This window comes from Polyodon spathula, chromosome 19, assembly GCF_017654505.1.
Source record: "Polyodon spathula isolate WHYD16114869_AA chromosome 19, ASM1765450v1, whole genome shotgun sequence".
NCBI classification, from domain to species: Eukaryota; Metazoa; Chordata; class Actinopteri; order Acipenseriformes; family Polyodontidae; genus Polyodon; species Polyodon spathula.
Genome location: NC_054552.1, coordinates 16,988,354 through 17,011,847, shown reverse-complemented (window position 1 = coordinate 17,011,847; position 23,494 = coordinate 16,988,354). Strand labels below are relative to the sequence as shown.

The 23,494-nt window shown below is 41.3% G+C and overlaps 1 protein-coding gene across 1 annotated transcript in view; it reads left to right on the top strand.

The window, feature by feature from the left end:
• The window catches only part of LOC121294272 (CUGBP Elav-like family member 4), a 324,915-nt gene that overhangs the window by 252,757 nt on the left and 48,664 nt on the right, over positions 1-23,494 (top strand). Inside the window, exon 6 of the mRNA XM_041217837.1 lies at positions 15,857-16,000. Within this exon, the coding sequence (XP_041073771.1) occupies positions 15,857-16,000 (144 nt within the window). The remainder of the gene's footprint in view (positions 1-15,856; positions 16,001-23,494) is intronic.

Sequence of the window (23,494 nt, the reverse complement as noted above, 5' to 3'; positions counted from 1 at the left end):
TGAAGACTTCTAAGGGTATGATAAGTTACAGTAAATGTTAGCAAAAACTAAAGAGAAAAAACTGAAATATGTTGATTGCATAAGTATTTAGACCTATCAACTCAATATTTGGTAGAAGCATCTTTGGCAGCAATTACTGCCACAAGTCTTTTTGGGTAAGTCTCTACCAACTTTGCACACTGGCTTGGTGCAATTTGTGCCCATTCATCTTGGCAGATTTGCTGAAGGTCTCCCAAGTTGCCTAGGAATTGTTTATGGACAGCAGTTTTAAAGTCTTTCCACAGATTCTCAATAGGATTCAAGTCAGGACTTTTACTGGGCCACTCAAGGACATTCACTTTCTTATTCTTAAGCCACTCCAGTGTAGTTTTGGCCTTGTGCTTTTGGATCATTGTCCTGCTGAAAGGTGAATTTTCGTCCCAGTTTTAAGTCTTTAGCCGACTGAAAGAGGTTTTCCTGTAGTATTTGCCTGTACTTTGCTCCATCCATTTTTCCTTCAATCCTAACAAGCTTTCCAGTCCCTGCTGAGGAGCAGCATCCCAGTAGCATGTTGCTGCCACCACAATGCTTGACTGTAGGGATGGTGTTGACTGGGAGATGTGCTGTGTTAGGTCTACGCCAAATGTAACGCTTGGCATTTAGACCAAAAATTTCGAATTTGGTCTCGTCTGACCACAACACCTGTTGCCACATTTTTGCAGGATCACTCAGGTGCTTTGTTGCAAACTGCATTAAGGCCTTGAGAAGGCTTATTTTTAGTACATAAGAACATAAGAAAGGTTACAAACAAGAGGAGGATTGGTTTGATTGTCAGTAGCTTAATGATCCGAGAATCTCATCAAGCAGCTTCTTGAAGGATCCCAGGGTGTCAGCTTCAAAAACATTACTGGGGAGTTGATTCCAGACCCTCACGATTCTCTGTGTAAAAAAGTGCCTGCTATTTTCTGTTCTGAATGCCCCTCTGTCTAATCTCCATTTGTGACCCCTGGTCCTTATTTCTTTTTTCAGGTCAAAAAAGTCCCTTGGGTCGACATTGTCAATACCTTTTAGTATTTTGAATGCTTGAATTAGGTTGCCGCGTAGTCTTCTTTGTTCAAGACTGAACAGATTCAATTCTTTTAGCCTGTCTGCATATGACATGCCTTTTAAGCCCGGAATAATTCTGGTCGCTCTTCTTTGTACTCTTTCTAAAGCAGCAATATCTTTTTTATAGCGAGGTGACCAGAACTGAACACAATATTCAAGATGAGGTCATACTAATGCATTATACAGTTTTAACATTACTTCCCTTGATTTAAATTCAACACTTTTCACAATGTATCCAAGCATGTTGTTGGCCTTTTTTATAGCTTCCCCACATTGTCTAGATGAAGACATTTCTGAGTAAAACTCCTAGGTCTTTTTCATAGATTCCTTCTCCAATTTCCGTATCTCCCATATGATATTAATAATGCACATTTTTATTTCCTGCATGCAGTACCTTACACTTTTTTTTATTAAATGTCATTTGCCATGTGTCTGCCCAGTTCTGAATCTTGTCTAGATCATTTTGAATGACCTTTGCTGCTGCAACAGTGTTTGCCACTCCTCCTATTTTTGTGTTGTCTGCAAATTTAACAAGTTTGCTTACTATACCAGAACCTAAGTCATTGATGTAGATTAGGAATAGCAGAGGACCTAATACTGATCCCTGTGATACACCACTGGTTACCACACTCCATTCTGAGGTTTCTCCTCTAATCAGTACTTTCTGTTTTCTACATGTTAACCACTCCCTAATCCATGTACATGTGTTTCCTTGAATCCCTACTGCGTTCAGTTTGAGAATTAATCTTTTGTGCAGGACTTTGTCAAAAGCTTTCTGGAAATCTAAATAAACCATGTCATATGCTTTGCAATTATCCGTTATCGATGTTGCATCCTCAAAAAAATCAAGCAAGTTAGTTAGACATGATCTCCCTTTCCTAAAACCATGTTGACTGTCTCCCAGGACCCTGTTACCATATAGGTAATTTTCCATTTTGGATCTTATTATAGTTTCCATAAGTTTGCATATAATAGAAGTCAGGCTTACTGGTCTGTAGTTACCTGGTTCAGTTTTGTTTCCCTTTTTGTGGATCGGTATTACATTTGCAATTTTCCAGTCTGTCGGTACCACCCCTGTGTCAAGAGACTGTTGCATGATCTTGGTTAGCGGTTTGTAAATAACTTCTTTCATTTCTTTGAGTACTATTGGGAGGATCTCATCCGGCCCAGGGGATTTGTTTATTTTAAGAGCTCCTAGTCCCTTTAACACTTCTGCCTCAGTTATGCTAAAGTTATTTAAAACTGGATAGGAACTGGATGACATGTGGGGCATGTTGTCCGTATCCTCCTTTGTAAAAACTTGTGAAAAGTAATCATTTAATATATTTGCTATTTTTTTTTCTTCATCTATGATTTTGCCATTTGTATCTCTTAAACATTTAATCTCCTCTTTGAATGTTCTCTTGCTGTTGTAATATTGGAAAAACATTTTGGAATTGGTTTTAGCCCCCTTAGCAATGTTCATTTCTATTTCTCTCTTGGCCTTTCTAACTTCCTTTTTGACTTGCGTTTGCAGTTCTGTGTACTCTTTCTGTGTACTTTCTTTTTGGTCCTTTTTTAATGCTCTGTAAAGTGCCTTTTTTCGCTGAATATTTTTTTTAATTGATCTATTAAACCATTTTGGCAATTTAGTTTTACATTTAGATTTGTCTACTTTAGGGATGTAATTGTTTTGTGCCTCTAGTACTACATTTTTGAAGAACAGCCATCCTTTTTCTGTGGATGTTTTCTCTATTTTACTCCAATCTACTTCTGTTAGTTTCTGTTTCATATCTTCATAGTTTGCTTTTCTAAAATTGTAAACCTTAGCTTTAGTCATTACTTTTGGGGTTTTAAAAAACACTTCAAATGAGACCATGTTGTGGTCTGAGTTTGCCAGTGGTTCTCTGACCTCTGTTTTAGTTATTCTGTCTTCGTTATGTGAAAAGACTAAATCAAGAAATGCCTCCCCTCTAGTCGGTGCCTTGACAGATTGTGTTAGGAAGCAGTCATTTGTCATTTCCACCATTTCAATTTCATCCATCATGCTCCCCACCGGGTTTTCCCATTTTATATGGGGGAAGTTGAAATCCCCCATTAGTATGGCTTCTCCTTTGCTACACGCATTTCTAATGTCATTGTATAACAGATTATTTTGCTCACCATCTGAATCTGGTGGTCTATAGCATGATCCTATTATTATGCCCTTTGAATTTTTGTCCGTTGTTCTGACCCATATTGATTCGGCTTTGTTTTCTTTGTCCAGGTTTAACACCTGGGCTTCAAGACTCTTTCTTATGTATAGTGCTACCCCTCCTCCTCTTCTGTCCTGCCTGTCTTTTCTATACAGTGTATACCCACAAATATTATATTCGTCCCCATCACTCTCAGACAACCACGTTTCTGTAACACCTATCACATCATAGTTACCAGTTAGTGCAGTAGCCTCCAGTTCTAGAATTTTGTTTCTGATACTTCCAGCATTTAGATAAATACATTTAATGGTTGTCTTACCTGAGTTGTTGTCCTTGTTTTGATGTGGTCTCCCTTCTGTTTTTCTGTTGATTTCTCCCCCCTTCCTTTCTAGTTTAAATGCTTCTGAACCTGCTTGAGGATCTTTTCTCCAAGTAGATTGGTTCCCTTTTTATTTAAGTGCAGTCCGCCCTGTCTATACAGATAGTCCTCATTGCAGAATGTGGTGCACCACCTTCCCATGTGCACCATTTCTTCAGCCATGCGTTTAGATTAATTATTTCCAGCTCTCCATATGGTCCTTTGCAAGGTGCCGGTAGTACACCAGAAAATACCACAGTTTTGGTCTTCTCTTTTAATTTCCTTCCTAGCTCTCTGAATTTGTTTTGCAGGGATTTTGGTCTGTCTCTTCCAATGTTGTTTGTACCAATGTGGACGACTACTACCGGATCATCTCCTGTTCATTCTAGGAGCCTGTCTACATTCTCAGTGATGTGCACCCTGTTGTAGTAAGGGGGTCCAAACTCCGAATTGAACTTGTTGTGTTTCTCAATATCTCCAACAATCATGACCTCCCTTCTTTTTGCTGTCTGGTCACCACTGTTAACAGGGTCCTGGATGTTGTTCCTTTCATTCTCTTGTTGTTGGTTCTGCTCATCAAAATTTTGAAGTGACTCAAATTTCTGGTGGTTGTGTTTGACGAAGTCTCTTTTTTTCCCTGCTTCTGCCTACCTGAACCCAGCTGTTCTGACCTTCTATCTCCCTGGTGGCTTTCAGTCTGTTAGGGGTGATGTAGACTTCCATGAATTGTGGGTGTGCCAGCTCCTCAAGATCCTGTTGCTGTCTCACTTCTTCCAGCTTCAAGTCCTGGATCACGTGACACTTTACACACACTTGGTTTAGCTCTGCTGGGTTTTCTCTTATTTCCCACAACATGCAGGTGTCACAGATTACTGGCTTGAAGACCATGTTGATGTTTTTTTATTTATTTATTTTTTTTTACATTTTATTTCTTCTGCAGCAGTCAACCTGCTTTCAAACTGCTTCTAAACTGCTCTGCACTTTTCCATGCCTGTACTTCTCCCACGCTGTCGCTTCCACTCGCTGTCGCTTCCTTCTTGCCACCCTGTCATACAGGCTACTTTTGTGAAGTGTTTTGGATATTGTTGACTGATGCATATTTTCTCCCATCTCAGCCATTGAACTCTGTAGCTCTTTCAAAGTTGTCGTTGGCCTCACAGTGGCATCCTTCACCAATTTCCTCTTTGCCCAGCTGCTCAGTTTGGAGAGATGGCAGAGATCTTGACATTTTCTGGGTGGTACAATGCACCTTCCATTTCTTGATGATTGAGTAGACTGTGCTCACAGGGATATTCAGAGATTTTGATATTTTTTGTACCCTTCTCCTGATCTGTGCTTTTCAATGACTACCCCTGATTTGCTTTGAAAGCTCCTTGGTCTTCATGGTTGAGTCTTTATTTGAAATTTATTACCTGACCAAGGAACCTCACAAAGACAAGTGTCTTTATTCTGAAATCATGAGAACCACAATATTGCACATAGACAGAGGCCATTCAAATAATTGTGTGGCACGTTAAGATCATTTTGTGCACCTGAATTAATTTAGGTTTGCTACAGCAAAGGGTTTGAATACTTATGCAATCATTACTTTTTAATTTTTATTTCATATTAATTGTCCATTTACTTCTTTCTTTTTGTTTTGAATGTGTGGAGTAGGTTGTGTATATAACACATTAATTCCTACTTCAAAGTGTCATGACTGCAAGCTTTAAAGCAACAAGATCTGAAAACTGGGAGAGGGATTGAATACTTGTGTTTGAATACTGGCACTGTGTGTGTATATATATATATATATATATATATATATATATATATATATATATATATATATATATATATATATATATATACTGATGCACAATGAAAACGCAACAGTCTAACGTTTACATCAATATCTCATTGGACACATACATAATATTATATACATTTTAAATAGTGAGCAGATTGTTGAGTAGTACTGTTCCTTGGGATAAAATAATACTGAACTCAATTTCATAAAAATGCTAGGTGCTCAGTGTTTTTTATTTGAATTGAGTTAAAATTGCCAAAATGAGTTGACTAAGAATCTGTATAAATAGCCATTCGAAAAGACATGATTTTAATTAATGCAAGAATAATGAAAGATACGACCATGCCCCACTTGAGTAATGAACATCGTCTGGTTGCTATCGGCATGATTGAAGGCAGCCTGTCTGTGAGGTAAAGTTTCCCAGAGAATAAGATGTTCTGCTTCAACAATCAAAAGACTAGTCCAGAGAAACCAGGATAGGTTTCTGTGGGGGATAGGCCACGTCCTGGAAGGCAGAGGGTCAACACACCATCCCAGGACCGTCACATCCAACTGATCCATCTGTGTAATCGTTTTCAGGAAGCAGTGGCTACAGCATGAGAAATTCCATGAAGAAATAACCTGCGCATCAGCAGAACGACTGTAGTTCGCCATCTGCATGAAAATGATTTGCATGCTGGAGGCTGTTCAGGGGTAACATATTGACTGCTGAGAGATGAAATCACCGTCTTCTGTGGGCCAGAGAATGTCTGAGGTGGCGGTAGAGAGAGTGGTAGTGTTTTATTCATGGATGAATGCCATTTTGCCCTTGAGCTGAATGAAGAACAACGTGTGTGGAGACGTCGTGGTGAGCGTAATGCTGACTGTTGCATTGTTCAAGCCAAAGTGTGATGATGTGGGGAGGAATCTCCTTTAAGACAAGAATGCCTTTGGTGCAGATTGAGGGCAACCTTGCTGCTCAGCGATACATTAACAAAGTCCTTGAGACAACAGTTTTTCTGTTCCAGCAAGCCGATCCAGAAGTATCGATTTTTTCCAGCAAGACCACACAGTGCTAGGATTACAATTGCATGACTCCGAGAACAATGTCAAGGTCTTGCCATGGCCAGCTTTTTCTCCTGACCTGAGTCCAATAGAATATCTGTGGGACTAAATCGCCAGTCCCATCCACAGTGGACAGTGTGTCATGTTTTATACTCTTCATACTCATGATTCTTTGATATGTATTGTTGTTCCCATTTTTGGTGATTTTGTTTGATATCTATGTTTAAAATATTGATTAACTATATTAGACCGGAGTGTTGCGTTTCTTACGTGCATCATTATATATAAAAATATATGAATAACGAACTAAAATACAGATAAATGCGCTTGGGATCAGAGAGTATAATGTAGAAACAATTAAAAAGAGTTATAAATAGATACCAGAATTTGAATTCAATTCAAACTTAACACAGTGTTACAAGATTCATCAAGACTCACTGTTACAACATAACCTCCCAACTTTGTTAAAGCCAGAAAGAACCTACAGAACAAGGTTCTAGTAAATAAAACTAGTTACAGTTAACTATTTGACCTGCAGATTCTAGTAAATAAAACTAGTTACATTTAGTTATTTTACCTACAGATTCTAGTAAATTGTGGTACACAGCAGCAATTCCCTGGTGTTGATCCCTGGACCATCCAGTGAACATTCTAGAGCCCTGTGTCAAAGTGCCCCGCCCCATAGGCTATTTATTTGTGTTGTATATTGAGTGTGTGTTAATGTTGGTGTACTGTAGTTGGTACATGGGATATAATATGAGTTATGAACACAAGTGATTTAAAATGTATATTTGTATTTAGGCACAAGGACTGCACAGCACTTCACATGCAGGTAAAATGTAATATGTGAGCATGGGGAATTGCACTTTATTAATTCATGTGCAGTTGTACCGAGACTCCAATGGACATAAAAGCAGCATGTTTTCACTCACTCGGGGTTGTGTGCTTGGTGAGTTTAGAATGGGTGTGGAGAGGAGAGAATTAAAAACGTCACTGAAGTAAATAACTGTTTTGACTCACTGTGTTTGTTTGTCTGTTAGTCCACTGTATTGTTTAGTCAACACTCAGCCAGCCTTGTGACAAGCCCTAACCACTACTCTACACTGCCTACATGTGCAGGGATCTGTGTACTAACATTACTTACATGTTCGTAAATACTGCAAATTTTTAGCCTCTTTCATAGAAATTTTTGTGTGCAATGTACTAAACAGCTCTTTTTTGTGAACATCTACCATAATATCTTGTGGCAAAGTGGGTAAGTGTGTGCACGGGAAGGTAATACAGCAGTGCAGAAGAAACAGACAGACAACGATATCCAGGTGCAAGGGTGTTTTATTTATTGCAATTGTCCAGAGCCTGATGCCAAACAATGGTAAATAATAATGATATAGAGTGACACAGAAGCATGTATCACTTATCTGTAAACCCCGGGTTTGACCCTCAACCAAAAGTCCTGTTCTTTTACACCAACACATAGCACAAAATACATACACAGGTACTACAGTGAGTGAATTAGTGCTCGTGGTGCAAAGACAGTTTGTGAAAAAAAGGAAAGTGCTGGTGTCTGAGTTTAATGCTGGCCTTCAACAACACTCATGTTCTCACATCACAGGGTTCCTCTTCTAGGTTGTTCTAACCATTTACAAAGGAACAGATCACTTTCACTACATCCCCTATTTATACCCTCCCTCATGACACCTTGATTAACGAGCGCATTCCACTCCCCCAATCCGCAGATGCCACGTGGTTTCCCATCTGGGTCATTGAGTTTGGGTACTGTAGCTCTGCCCCTTCCCCAGATGGCCAACTTCCACCTAACCCTGGGAATAAACTGTCATATCATTTACTCCAGGGTACTCTGTTCCCTTTACACAGTGCCCTCGCAGGTTGGGAGGGAGATCTTACACCAAGAATCATTCGATCTCTGTCACATATTACCGTAAATTTATGAACAGCATACATTAGTGCTCATTATACAGGAGAGACTGGAATTTGCATCTCTTTATAAATAGATTTGCAATGGTGAAAGTCAAGATTTAGAACTTCCTTCTGGCAAAGATAAATGAGTGCTATAATGAACAGAAAGACTTAATAGGCAAATATAATAGGATCAAGCTATGGCTTTACAGACTCCGACCTTGATGCAACTATGGCACCGGCCAAGAAGAAAAGGAAAACAAATTTCCACAAAAAAACAAATTGACCTGTTAGTCAGTGAAATGTAAAAAAAAAAAAATAAGAAATATTATTTAACACTTCGCAGGTCCAAATAACATTGACACGATACATGGAAAGAAATAACTAACAAAATAAATTCACTGAGACCAGAGCTGGTGTTAGGATTTACTGTGAAGTAAACCCCCCTCAAATGAAAGAAAAGTCAATAATCAAGCAACAGTATATCCAAACATTTTAATAAATCAATCAATTATGGAGCAAGATTAATCAATTTGTTTAATAACTTGATTAAGTTAATATTGAAACCTATTAATATTTTCAAATTAGTCACAGAACCTGTTAATCATAGGTATCAATTGGATTTTTTCAATTAATGTTATTATGTTATCAAGTACAAAAGTTAGTATGAAAACGTTTATATAAAACAAAACACATGTGCATCTCAAGCCTAGCCTGCAGTACAAATGCATTTGTTGCAACTTATAAGCGAAAACATAATTTTATGAACACAGTTAACAAATTAATATCACAAAAGCATGTTAATTTCCGAATATCGCAGAAAAGTTTTGTTTGAGTTGATGTATAAGTAAATACTTTTCATTGTATTTCAGTTTATGCACTACAATTAATTACTGAGAAGAAAGATTTCGGTTTGTGTTTAATTAAAGAACTCTGCAATGATTTGTTTCTGTGCTTCCCTTCATTAATAAAGCACCTTAACATACAAAATAAACCAAAACAAGATGTATTTATTGCCATTGTTATTTAATATAGACATATATATATATATATATATATATATTATATTATATATATTATATATCTATATATATATATAGGATATGACATAAAAGTTCATTGAGTTTCGTGCTTTACGGCATTTTCCTTAAAGGAAGTATCACTTGTCGATCAACTTAGATGCGGTCACTCCTCCGTACGCTTTTTATTGTCCGTGTTTGGCTTCAGCCTTTAGTCGTTTTTAACTCATGCCCACTTCGCCTTTGAAGAATACGCAAGGGTAAGCGTGTAAACTTCGATGTTTACACATAACTTCGACTGTCAGCATACGACAAAAGTGAGTCGTTGAAACTGGAGTCATATCGCTAAACATCTTTCAGTTCAGGATGTCGTTGGAGTCTTTAGTAGTTCTACGACGCGTCGTTTAACTCTTCATGTATCATGCTACCCCGGAAAGTTGTAGCTCTCAGGACTACAACTCTAGATTAGAGTTCAATTGTAGGTTGGACCCTGTTTTTACTTTGTTTGAGGTTAAGAAAATATTTACATTCGCTACATTTTTTTATCAAGTTTTGGGCAGGTGTTTCTTTATCAGGTGGTTTTATTTATGCATGTCTATATCTGTTTGTTAGTTTAGTTAGTTTGTTATTTATATATTTTTCTATATATAGTGTAGCATCGTGTCTCGCATTGTCACCAAGTGGGACTCTTTGTGCTACATTGAACTTTAGTGGGGACCGTGACTATTACTTTTCCTGTAAATAGTGTATTTATGTAATGTGTGTGTCCTGTCTTCCCCACTGTTTGTGTGTGTCACCCTACATGCATCTGTAAGTGATGCGCATTTCATGTCTAAGCAGTGCAGGCGTGCTGCCTAGGGTGTCACATGCACAGTTCAGCTGTATGAGAGAGGGGTCTGTGTTGGCTGCACTGTGATTTGTGTTCAGTTCCACCAGTCAGTTGTTTGCGGGGGACCGAGGGTCTAAGCGATTGGTCTGTGTGTATGTGTCCTTGTGTGTGTGTGAGCCAATAGGGCTCGGGGGGGGGTGGGGGTGGGGGGGTCTAACCAGATTGATCACTGCTAAACTATATATATATATATATATATATATATATATATATATATATATATATATATATATATATATATATATATATATATATAGTATGCGTGATTGATTGAAGTACTATATATGTTTTTGTATGTTTTCAAAACAAATAACACATTAATAGCCTAATAAATATGAGTGCATAATTAAATAACATTAATGTGTTCTTTGTACACATTATAAGTGCTAGTCAGAGCTTCCATATCCCTTCAGACCGTGTCTTGGTAACGACTGAGCCTTGACAACAATGACTGCAAGTATTTATTTAAAGTATTTTTTGTATAAACCTCCCAATTTAAAAATGTCATTCATTGTTAGCTTTGAAATGTTACATTTCAATTTATTTGGTGTTATTTCATATTTGCGAGAAACACAGGGCTCTAATTACATGTCTCAAATGTGCAATTTTGAAAGAAGCACAAGTTTTCGCAGGATATCTGGTACTACTCTAGGTTAAAGTAATCTCTGTTTGCAAGCCCTGCCTTTAGACTGGCTTGCTTTTTCTGGGTCATTTCACCTGTACAGAGAACTTTTCCTACCCTTCAGAGCGTTCTTTCCTGTCAGTAAGCAATCAGCTGCTTTCCCTAATGAGCAATACATTTCCAGAAAGGCAAGGCAACCAAACTGAACTTTCTTTAACCTAGTGTTTTAAAATGAAAATACATGTTTGCTATAATATGTTTCCTTCAAACCTACACATTCAAGCGCATTCATTCATTCATTCATTCATTCACATTCATTCAAAACTGCTTTGTAGTGGATGAAAGTATTTAACTGGTAAGATTTATATAGTGGATGAAAGTATATAACTGACAAGATTTATGAAATGGTTAGCTATGACCCTTTTAATTACAGACACATAAATTAATAACTTTAGCATTAAGGCCCTGCAACAATCATGCCTGCTAGACCATTGGCTGCAACAGCAAGGGCAGAAAACAAGGCGTTTTCAGTGTGTTTTGGACTGCATTTCTTACATCTTTGATGCTGTTTAAAGTGAACTTCACTTGTTCCCTTTCGAGGGAATCTACCTGTGAGACAATGATCGGCTGTGACAATATGTGAGTGTTACAAAGACGGCTGGAGAGGGGGACGTCAGACCATAAACCAGGAACCAGGAAATAAACAACAGAGAGGTAGAGTTTTAGGGAAGCTGAGCTCTTGCTTGCGCTCAGCATTTAATGAATGAATAGACAGTAAATAAAAAGGTTGTAACAAAAACAGCACATGGCAAATTTGCCAAAACAAAGAGATGAAACAAAACAAATTAACACTAAACAAACACGGTGAGCTGATATTTTTAAACTATTATTATTATTATTATTATTATTATTACCCCCGTCTCCACCCCCGTTCTCCACTCACCGAACACCCAAACCCGAGTGAGTGAAAACATGCTGCTTTTATGCAGCTGTACCGAGACTCGATAGCTAATCAATCATTCAATTGGAGTCGCGGTACAACTGCATGTGAATTAATAAAGTGCAATTCCCCGTGCTCACTTATTATTACTTTTTACTTGCACATGAAGTGCTGTGCAATCCTTATGCCTAAATACAAATATACATTTTAAACAACTTGTGTTCCACAGACCCATTTATATCCCATGTACCAGTGACTATACACCAACATTAACACACCACATACAACACAAAATACACACAGGGGCAGGCACTTTGCCACATATACCCCCCTTGTGCAAAGCACACATGGCCTCAATGGCCACCTCCCCCCTTAAAATCCCAAAAGTCTTGTTCAAAGTCCTGGGCCAAGAACAGAGACTTTAAGGGGTTGATGGGCGGCAATGTTGCCAGTAGCCAGGCTGCTACTGGCCGTACTGTCAGCAGACGTGCTGACAGTGGGGCGAATCTCTCCTCCCACTGTACCACTAACAGCGAAAATGCTGCCAATGGTGCAACTGTCGGCAGACATGCTGACAACTCCCAGACTGACTTCTTCAGCCGGGACAAGTCCAGCAGCGGAAAAGCTGCTGGGGTTGATGGTCTCCAGTCCTCCCCCAAGATCTCCGGCAGCGAAACTGCTGTGGGGAAAGGTGGTCTCCTGACCTATCCCCCCTTTTTCATAGCCGGCTGCTCCCTCTGGTGGGGCTCCGGCCACACTGACCACTGCGGCCATGCAGAGCTGACTGCAACCCCTGGCAAAGCAGTTCCAGAGACTCTAAGAGATGCGGAACGGCTGGCAACCCCATTCAATGCGGAGCGGCTGGCAATCCCAGGCGATGCGGAACGGCTGGCAACCCCAGACGATGCAGAGCAACAGGCAACCCCAGGCGATGCGGAGCAGCAGGCAACCTCAGGCGATGCCAGACAGGCATCCTTGGGCAATGCCAGGCAGGCAGCCTTGGGCGAAGTGAGGCAGGCATCGTTGGGCGAAACGAGGCAGGCATCCATGGGTGAAGTGAGGCAGGCATCCTTGGGTGAAACGAGGCAGGCATCCTTGTCTGAAGCGAGGCAGGCATCCTTGGGCGAAGCAAGGCATAGAGTCAGGACAAGCTGGTGTGTGGATGTTGGCCCTCTTCTCGGCCACTGCGGCCGGGCGGTTCTTCCCCTTGCTTCCTTCAGCAGCCTATGCAAAGGCTGCTGAGGACCGCCAGCATCTATTCATGGTCTTTCTGGTGCAGGGAGAGGCAGCTCCTGCTCTTCTCCCCCTGATGATGATGGAGGCAGAGGAAGCTCCAGCTCCTCTCCTGGTGATGGTGGGGGAAGTGATACCAGCAGGCATTCATCCTCTGCTGGTGGATGGGGACCCAGCAGGTATTCACCCTCTGCTGGTGGACAGGGACACAGCAGGCATTCACCCTCTGCTGGTGGACAGGGACCCAGCAGGCATTCACCCTCTGCTGGTGGAGGTGGCGGATGCATGTAGTCTCCTGGCGATGGAAGTGGGAGCGGCGTATAGTCTTCTGGCATTAGAGGTGGGAGCGGTGATTAGTCTCCTGGCGGTGGAGGTGGGAGTGACATAAAGTCTACCTTTATTGCAGGGGGGTGATGGAGGCAGAGGAAGCATCTGCTCCTCTCCTTCAGGTGGTGATGGTATGGGAAGTGATACAAGCAGACAATCACCCTCTGCTGGTGGAAGTGGGAACAGCTCTCTCTCGAGCTTTGGATTCCCGCGGTCCCCCCTTCTCGGCGCTGGACTCTCCTAATCCTCCATCCCCCTGCCCCGGGCGTTGGAGACCCTGCTACCTGGGTTGCTGTTCTATTTATAGCTGCCTCCAGGTAGCAGAGGACATACTCCACCCCTTCTTCCTGGGAGTTTGGGGTGTGTTTCCTCTCGTGCACCTCCCATCGCTCCCTGACCATCAGCCACAGGACCCGGATGGCTATGGGCATAGAATGGACCTCCAGCCCTTCATTGTCCTGGATCCAGTCTTTCAATCTGGTGGTGTCTTCTGACATTTTTTTTTGTTTTGTTTTATTTTTGTTTTTTTTTGTTTTTGGTCTTTTTAAACAAGAAACTGCGGTTCCTGCTCTCGTCTGCGTCTAGGAGGCACTGGTAATCCCACGATGACACCACATGTCACAAAGATGGCTGGAGTGGGGGACATCAGGCCAAAAAAAAGCCAACCAGGAAATAAACAACAGAGAAGCTGGGGAAGCTGAGCGCTTGCTTGCACTCAGCATTTAATGAATTAACAGAACAGTAAATAAAAAGTTTGTAACAAAAAAAAAACACAGGACACGGCAATGGTAGCCAAAATAAATAGACAAACAAAACTGACTAACACTAAACACACGGTGAGCTGATATTTTACTTTATGTTATTATTTTATTATTATTACCTCCGTCTCCACCCCTGTTGTCCACTCACCGAACACACAAACCAGAGTGAGTGAAAACATGCTGCTTTTATGCAGCTGTACCGAGACTCGATTGCTAATCAATCATTCAATTGGAGTCGCGGTACAACTGCATGTGAATTAATAATGTGCAATTCCCCTTGCTCACATATTATTACTTTTTACTTGCACGTGAAGTGCTGTGCAATCCTCGTGCCTAAATACAAATATACATTTTAAACACTCAAGTTACACAGACCCTTTCATATCCCGTGTACCAATGATTATACACCAACATTAACACGCAACATACAACACAAAATACACACAGGGCCGTGCACTTTGCCACAGTGAGGCTTGTCATATTTAATATGTGCCCTGTAACTGCAACGTTACCAATCTCTATGTTCAACTACATCTCCCAGCAGGGTCCCTCCTTGGGCTGGGGAAATGGAAAGGTCAGGGAGAGCTTGCTTGCTGTGCTGAATACAGTTTGCCTTCGGCTGCCGCAATTTGTGGGCTATTATTGAAAAAGGAAATTGAATGTGATCTAAATGCCAGCCGCACAGGGGAGGGGGAGGCTGGCTGAGATTTGCGTCCAAAATGCTTGTCATCAAGCCTGACAGACATGGGATTGTGCAGTGCATCGCTTCCTGACAAGCGGCAGACATTCCCTTTTAAATCATAGCCTGTTACACTCCTGCTGATTTGAGCCTGAGGGGTGCTGTCCCACCCCTCTGAGCAGCCAGGAGAAAAGCAGTTTGGAACCAATCAAAAGCTTAGACCAGCCACAAGGAATCATTAGCAAACTAATGCAGGACCAATCTATTGCTATACAAGGTCTATTAATAATAGTCTACAAATGAAGATTCACTTTAAAATAAAACAACTGTACAGAAATCAAAAATACCTAACCAACAGAAACAGCAGAAAATGAGATCATCACTCCCCTGAGCATACTTATAGTGGAGGAGCCTGTTAGTCCACATATCACCTTACATATCACCTTAGTAGTGCTTATCCCATTGCGATGAGGCTTTGGAAGGACATTCTAAAGTACAAGAGTATCAGTTTTTTTTTTTTTTTTTTTTTATCACAATCTTCCACACTTTTTATCACAATATTCCACACATTTTTCACTTCTTGTTTCTTCATGATCAAGGTGATCTGTTTTTCCATGATACCAAGCCACACCCTAGGTCAATTATTAATAAGAAACTAACAAAGAATCCATATTGCAATATGGATTACAAAAGAACAATAAGTACAGTATCTGTAAACAGTTTAAGGTGACTTTTCAGGCTTGTTGCTAAGTGTTGGTAGAGATACAGCAATGCTGAACAGATCTTAAGCAGAACATTGGGACTTAGTTTTTAACCTTGGTCAGTTCACTTCTACTCTTGTCGATATTCCCACATATGTAGACGTCCCCCTGTCAATTTACTTCAAATGTTTCTCCAGTGGTGAATGTCAAGGCTGGTACCTTACTTTCGCAATCTTGTACTGTAAATGTGGAATGAAGGAGACAGTCAGTTGGTTCTGTATATATATATAGATCTGTCTTGTGGTCCTGTGTTGAAGGGGGCCTCGTCGAGCCTGGTGGTAAAGTTTGCGGACAGTGACAAGGAGCGCACACTGAGGAGAATGCACCAGATGGCCGGGCAGTTGGGAATCTTCAGCCCCATGACCATCCAGTTCGGGGCCTATGGAGCTTACTCTCAGACGGTACGTCAGGTGTGTGTGCTGGGATGTTGGTTTGTGTGGCTTAGTTAGTAGAGGCCACATATTGAACAATGTCATTGTACATATTTAGGATGCTTTTGCAAAAAATGTGATTGTGTCTGTAGGTCTGTCTGTCACACTCTACATGGCAAACACAATAACTGCCTTTATGTTGCATCAGTCTTCACCACACAAGCATCATAGACTTCTAGACCATTATAGACGTTTCTGACTGCATGTAGCTATAACCCTATAAACACTCGATTTTATACAAATATTTTTAACCGTTCAGGCGTTATTATTATGCAGTTATAAGGACCCTCGTGTGTGCGTGTACTGGTTTATATTATATAGGCATTTTTATTACCTCAAGTGTCCACTAAGAGACACCAGCTATCTGAGAAGCACTTGTATTTGTACATAGACTTGTTTAGTAGTACACAACACTAGAGGCATGTATTATTAGTAAACCTGAATCCAGACCATACTTGCTCCTGTTGACAGCAATGTGTTGCAATCTGTTAGGCCATCATTGTGACCAGTATCTGCGTTCCCAAATGTATCAGCATTCATTTAGAACAAAAAACAAAAAGCTATAAGAAGCTGAAATTGAAAACTGACCAAAACAGTAAATTAGAACAGCTTGCAAAAGACCATCCCCTCAATTAAGGACATATATTGTGGGACACTTCACTGGCCTTTTCACTGCATTTCATCATTGATGAAGGTATCAGACACTCTTGACTGGCCTTTTTCACTGTATTTCATCACTGATGAAAGCATCAGATACACTTAACTGACCTTTCTTACTGTATTTCATCATTGATGAAAGTATCAGATACACTCGACTGACCTTTTCACTGTATTGCATCATTAATGAAGGCATCACATATACTTGACTGGCCTTTTCACTGTATTTCATCATTAATGAAGGCATCACATACACTTGACTGGCCTTTTCACTGTATTTCATCATTAATGAAGGCACCACATACACTTGACTGGCCTTTTCACTGTATTTCATCATTAATGAAGGCATCACATACACTTGACTGGCCTTTTCACTGTATTATATCACTAATGAAGGCATCAGATACACTTGACTGGACTTTTCACTGTCTAATGAAGGCATCAGAAGCTAAGCTACATCTCCTGTCTGTGTTAAAGCTTTGTGAAAAAGTATAACTTGTAAATTGTATTTATGTTTTAGCCTTCTGAGCACTCTGCTTCAGCAGAAACTTAGCATGTTATGTTATCACAAGTTTCCTGCTTCCTTGAAAGCTTTCTGTCTACTCTGTTTCCTGCAACAGAGGGGTGTATGACTGTGATATTACAGCTCTGCATAAACACAACAATACATAATTTTACATATTACAAAATAAGCTCAACTGCAATATAAGGACATGTTTAAGCTAAGTAACAGCAGAATAGAATATTGATAACATTGAGCCACGAATACATGGAATCACAGGGAATACATGGTAATAACTGGGTAACTGTGCATGTTTCCTGCTCTCATATGGTAACTATAGGTTGAATAAGTGTATAATTACACGGAAATGACTTGTACCATGGTGTTATTTTGTTATTACATTAGTACACAGTGTAAGAACAAGAACCATCGGCAGTTACATTGTTGTAACATTGTAATTACACATATATTTATAGCCTATAATCTAAAGTGATACTAATATGACATGCAGGTTAACAATTTGCATGGGACAAATCAGAACATATAAGCATACAACAGTTTTGTTACGGCTGATGGGGAGAGCCTTCTGTGTCGTCCAGTAGCACAGATGAAAATATCCTGACTGTTTCTGCATATGAGACTAAAATAATGCTTGTGTGAACATAAATTTTAATTTAAGCGCATGTGTGCAACTAGAAATTCCTAAAGGTTGACTATAAAAAAATGAACATGATTTTATTCAAATGCATGTGATGTTTGTTACGCTTTTGTTGTTGTGGTTGTTTTGTTTTATTATTGCTATCTTACATATTGGACACTATTATATTATTATATAATTATTGGTCAGCTTACTGGTGGATCGCGGAGCCTGTTGAGATCCACCAAAATGGATCGCAGTGTCAGATCGCACGGACTGACCCCCCCCCCCTCTCTCTGAGGATTGTGGGAGGGGATGCTGGAAGCAGGGTTTGCGAGCTGTGTGAGAGCGGCTGCGGCGAGCTGTGTGAGAGCGGCAGCGGTGAGTTGTGAGAGCGGCAGTGGCGAGCTGTGAGAGAGTGGCAGTGGCGAGTTGTGCGAGAGCGGCAGCGGCGAGCTGTGTGAGAGCGGCAGCGGTGGGTTGTGAGAGCGGTAGTGGCGAGCGGTAGTGGCGAGCTGTGTGAGAGCGGCAGTGGCGAGCTGTGAGAGAGTGGCAGTAGCAAGTTGTGCGAGAGCGGCAGCGGCGAGCTGTGTTATTTTTGTTATCTTAATACTTTTTAAAGGTTTTTAGCCAGTGTGTGCCCAAAGATGGGCTCCCACTTCGGTGGGTTTGGGGAGCAGATGTGCTGCTTGCCGTGGGGCGGGTGGTAGGTTTTGAAAAGTCCGCCACACGGATGAACAACGCTATAGTCATTTTCCTTAACCAAGAAAATCTGGTTAACAAAATTGTGGAAGAGGGATTTATGTTGAATGATTCTTTGGTAACCGTAACACCATTATCTACGCCTCTTACCAAAGTAATATTGTCAAATATTCCCCCTTTTATTAATAATTCATTGATCGAAAGAGAGCTTTCGAGATATGGTAAAATAATGTCACCGATCAAAATGATTCCCGTTGGATGTAAAAACCCTGAAATTAAACACGTCATGTCTTTTAGGAGACAAGTATTTGTAACCCAGATAAAAGTTTAAAAGTTTTGCATTTTAATATCAAGGTCATTTTAATTATGTTGTTTTTGCCAGCATGGAGGTTTTTAAATGTTTTTCTTGTGGGGAACAGGGGTTCCTTAAACAGACCTGCCCCAAGCTACAAACTGAAGCAGGGATAAGTAGTAGTGGGGGTGACGGGGTGGTTCAGAGAGCGGAGGTAGAGGAGCTGCCGCCCCAGAGGAAGAGAGCGGAGGAGCCGGATACCAGTGCGGCTGCAGCCGAACCGACACAGACAAGGACGGTGTGTACACTGCCGTTGTGAAAAAAAGAAAACTTAAAAAAAGAACATCTCCTGCTGCTGTCGACCCGGCGGCGGGTGAGGAGGAGTCTGTGTGGGGGCCCTTTATGGTCTTTCATGACAGCGGTGTAGGGTCTCAACCCTCCGCTACGGTGGAGCTGAGCGCCGGGTCTGAAGGACAGGAGAAAGGCAGGCCTCAACCCACGGTTCTCGTGTCTGAGGACCCGGTGCTGGAAGGGAACGGTGTTGGGGGGGATAGCCTCGGGGCTCAGGTAGGCCCTATTGGTGTTCCATCCCCTAACAAGACTCCTCAGCCTGCGAGGTCGGTAGCGAAGGTGCCGGTGGCTGATGGAGATTGTGCGGGTGAGGAGGAGGATGGATCGTCGGGATCCGACGAGGATGGATGGGAGGACGGGCTCTCCGATACCTTGCATCCCTCTGATATCACGGCCAGCCAGAGGGGAAACTGTATTCACTGAACGAGATCAGCGATTTTCTTGAAAGAACAAAAGGTAAGAGGTGAGTAGATATTAAATCCTTCTTCCCAGACCAGATTTAATATTAAGAAAATCATCTATGAATGAGTTTCAACAAAAAAAAAGGTTCAAACAGGGATTTTAATAAAAAGAGCACTATTTTTTGATTTTTAAACAGCGTTCAAACGTGATTTTATTGGAGGAGACACACTCAGACAGCAGAAATCAGTCTCACTGAGGCAGTCTGAGTGAAGGGTCGACTGTATTTTAAGCCACTGTTTTAATTTTAGTGCTGGGGTTGCTCTTTTATTTTCTCCAGGATTTGGGGCAGAGATTTTATCTATGGAGGAGATTGTTCAAGGTCGACAGATTAAACACGCTGGGATTTTTATTGATTTTATTAATATTTATGCACCAAATGTTGGGGAGAAGAATACTTAATTTGTTAAAAAGCTCAATCAGGTACTCGGGGGTTGCAGTACGGACAGTTTCCTCATGGTGGGGGGATATTTTAATTGTACTACTGATTTTAATAAAGATAGAAACCACGGTGAACTCCATCCCCAATCTGTCAGGGAGCTGGCCACTGTATTAAATACTTTTGACCTGGTTGACATTTGGAGGATTTTTCATCCCACAAGTAGACAATATACATGGGTCAAGTGTAATCAAAATCAGCTGTCAGGGGCATGACTGGATACGTTCTATACTCCACAACAGCATATTAACAAATTCATTAAAAGTAGTAAAGCACCCAGTAGCTTTTCTGATCATGATTTTGTTTCCATCATTGTTTCACTACCAACCAAATAAAATACAAAATCATATTGGCACTTTAACAACAATCTGCTACAGGACAAAAACTTCACTAATTATTTTAAATTGTTTTGGAAAAATTGGCAAAATGAAAAAACTAATTTTAGTAGTTTAAGACAGTGGTGGGATATAGGGAAAATTCAAATAAAACTTTTCTGTCAACAATACACACAAAATGTGACCAGGTCAGTGGATGCAGTGGTCAGTGAGCTGGAGAGAGAGATTGTTGAGTTTGAGAGCCAGCTGGCCAGTGAGAGCGATGAGGGGGCGTAGCGGGGCCTGCAGGAGAGGAGGCAGCTCCTGGGCAGCCTGCTGGAGAAGAAGGTGAAGGGTTCTGTGAGAAGCCACTGAAGGGTTTGTGAGGCGAGAGTGTATTAAATGGAATGTCCAGACAGTAATTTATGTGTACAGAAATAAAATAATTTATTTTTATTTTCTATACACAACAAAAGGATTAAATAACAAACGAAAAACAAAATGGTGTGAGGGAAGGAGTGCAGGGGTGGAATCCAAAACAAACTGTGATGACTCGTCTTTAATTTGTCTTCGTGGTGACCATACATAAACAAAAAAAAGACAAAAGAAATGTTAGTGTTTCAAAAATCCCGCTGCACAAAACCAGACTCTCCCTCCACCCGTTACTCCTCCTACTTTACTTTCGGACCAACCCCGAACACAGTAGTACGTTCCCTTTAGTATGTAATGTCCCGCCTCTGTAGTCAGTGGAACACCAATCCCCAACCGACACGTGTCCTTCTCCTTCACTTGACTCCAGTGGCTGGAATTTACATACTCGTACTTCCGCCCCTCACCAAGGTGCCGCCCCTCAAAAGATGACTTTTGCCATGGTCACGAGATCTTGGTAAGGGAAGTCCCGAGTTGGTTTGATGCCATCTACTGTCGGGAGGCTGAATCACAGACCGAAACCCCTTTGACTCATCACATATCCCACCCCTCAGAGTGGAGCCGAAGGAACACTCGGAAACCTCTAACCCTTCCCTTTTACCTCCCTCCCGGGAAAAAAAAAATCAGCATTTTGATGTAACTTACCCGCAGGATACCTTATTTGAAAGGCGAAGGGTTGGAGCGCCAGGTACCACCGCGTAATCCTAGCGTTTGAATCCTTCATCGTGTCTAACCACTTTAAAGAAGCGTGATCTGTGATGAGTACAAAGGGTCGTCCCAGAAGATAGTATTTTAAAGATTCCACTGCCCATTTCACTGCCAGGCATTCTTTCTCCACTACCGAATACCTCTGTTCTCTGGGCAGTAACTTCCGACTGATGTATAGTATCGGGTGTTCTACACCATCTCTCTCCTGGGACAGAACCGCCCCCAGACCAGTCTGCGATGCATCTGTCTGCAGGACGAACTCTCGGCTGAAATCCGGGCTTATTAATGCTGGGGCCTGACTCAAATTAGTTTTAATATATTCAAAGGCTGTCTGACACTCTGCACTCCACTTAATTTTATTTGGAGCGTTCTTTTTAGTGAGATCAGTGAGAGGGGCGGCTATAGTGGAAAAGTGTGGAATAAAGCGGCGGTAATAACCAGCCAACCCTAACAGTGATCTCACCTGGGTTTTCGTGGTAGGTACCGGTGAATCCAACAAAGCCTGGACTTTTGAAACCAACGGTTTCACTCTACCCTTACCCATTATGAAACCTAAATATTTAGTTTCTTCTTTTCCAATAGCGCACTTTGCCATGTTCGCTGTGAGCCCCGCCCTCCTCAGAGACTGTAAGACGGCTTCTAATCTAGTCAAATGTTCTCTCCAGGAAGAACTATAAATGACTACATCATCGATATACGCAGCTGCATACTCTCGATGAGGTTGTAAAACCCTGTCCATTAGTCTCTGAAAAGTAGCAGGCGCTCCATGAAGTCCGAACGGCATAGTACAAAATTGAAAAAGACCCTCTGGGGTTGAAAATGCCGTTTTCTCACGAGAGGCTTTCGTTAATGGAATTTGCCAATATCCTTTCGTCAGATCCAGAGTTGAAATAAACCGAGCTTGCCCCAGTTTGTCTAAGAGTTCATCTACTCGAGGCATGGGATATGCATCAAACTTGGAGATAGCATTCACCCTCCTAAAATCGATACATAATCGTAGTGACCCATCTGGCTTGTCTATTGGTACTATTGGGCTACACCACTCACTTCGGGAAGGTTCAATTACCCCAAGTTTCAACATACACTCCACCTCCCTTCGAACAGAATCTCTCCGACTCTCTGGAATGCGATACGGTCTCTGTCTAACTCTTAGACCTGGCGGAGTGATAATAGCATGTTCGATCAAATGCGTTCTTCCAGGCACGTTAGAAAACACATCACTGAACATTTTAATTAGATTGCTTACCTCTTCACGCTGATCAGGAGTTAATTGTTCCCCCATCGGGACCTCAATTGCTGACTCTGACTCAATTGAGGGTCCAAAATCCTCTCCCTCCTGTACAGGAGATATAAAATGGACTTCCCGTTCTTTCCACGGTTTCAGGAGATTAACATGATAAATTTGACTTTCTTTCCGACGCCCAGGCTGTCGGATCTCATAATTGACTTTACCAATTGCTCGAATAACCTGAAAAGGACCCTGCCATTTAGCAAACAACTTAGATTCCGATGAGGGCAACAATAACAACACTTTGTCTCCAGGTCGAAAGTTCCTAATTCTTGCATTTTTATTGTAGCTTTGTTGCTGCTTCTGCTGTGCCGCTTTGAGATTGTCATGTGCCAATCGACCGACTAATTCTAAGCGATCGCGTAACTGCAACACGTATTTTACTACATTTTTAGACTCCTTTGACTGTTCTTCCCAGCCTTCTCTTATGAGATCCAAGATACCCCGCGGCTGCCGACCGTACAAGAGCTCAAACGGGGAAAACCCCGTTGAGGATTGTGGTACCTCGCGAACTGCAAAGAGCAAGTAGGGAAGCAGTTTAGCCCAATTGCGTTTTTCTTGATCTACAAAGCGGCGCAACATATTTTTCAAAGTCTGATTAAATCGTTCAACAAGCCCATCCGTTTGTGGATGAAAAACTGAGGTTCTAATTGAACGAATTTTCAATAATTTATATAGTTGCTGAA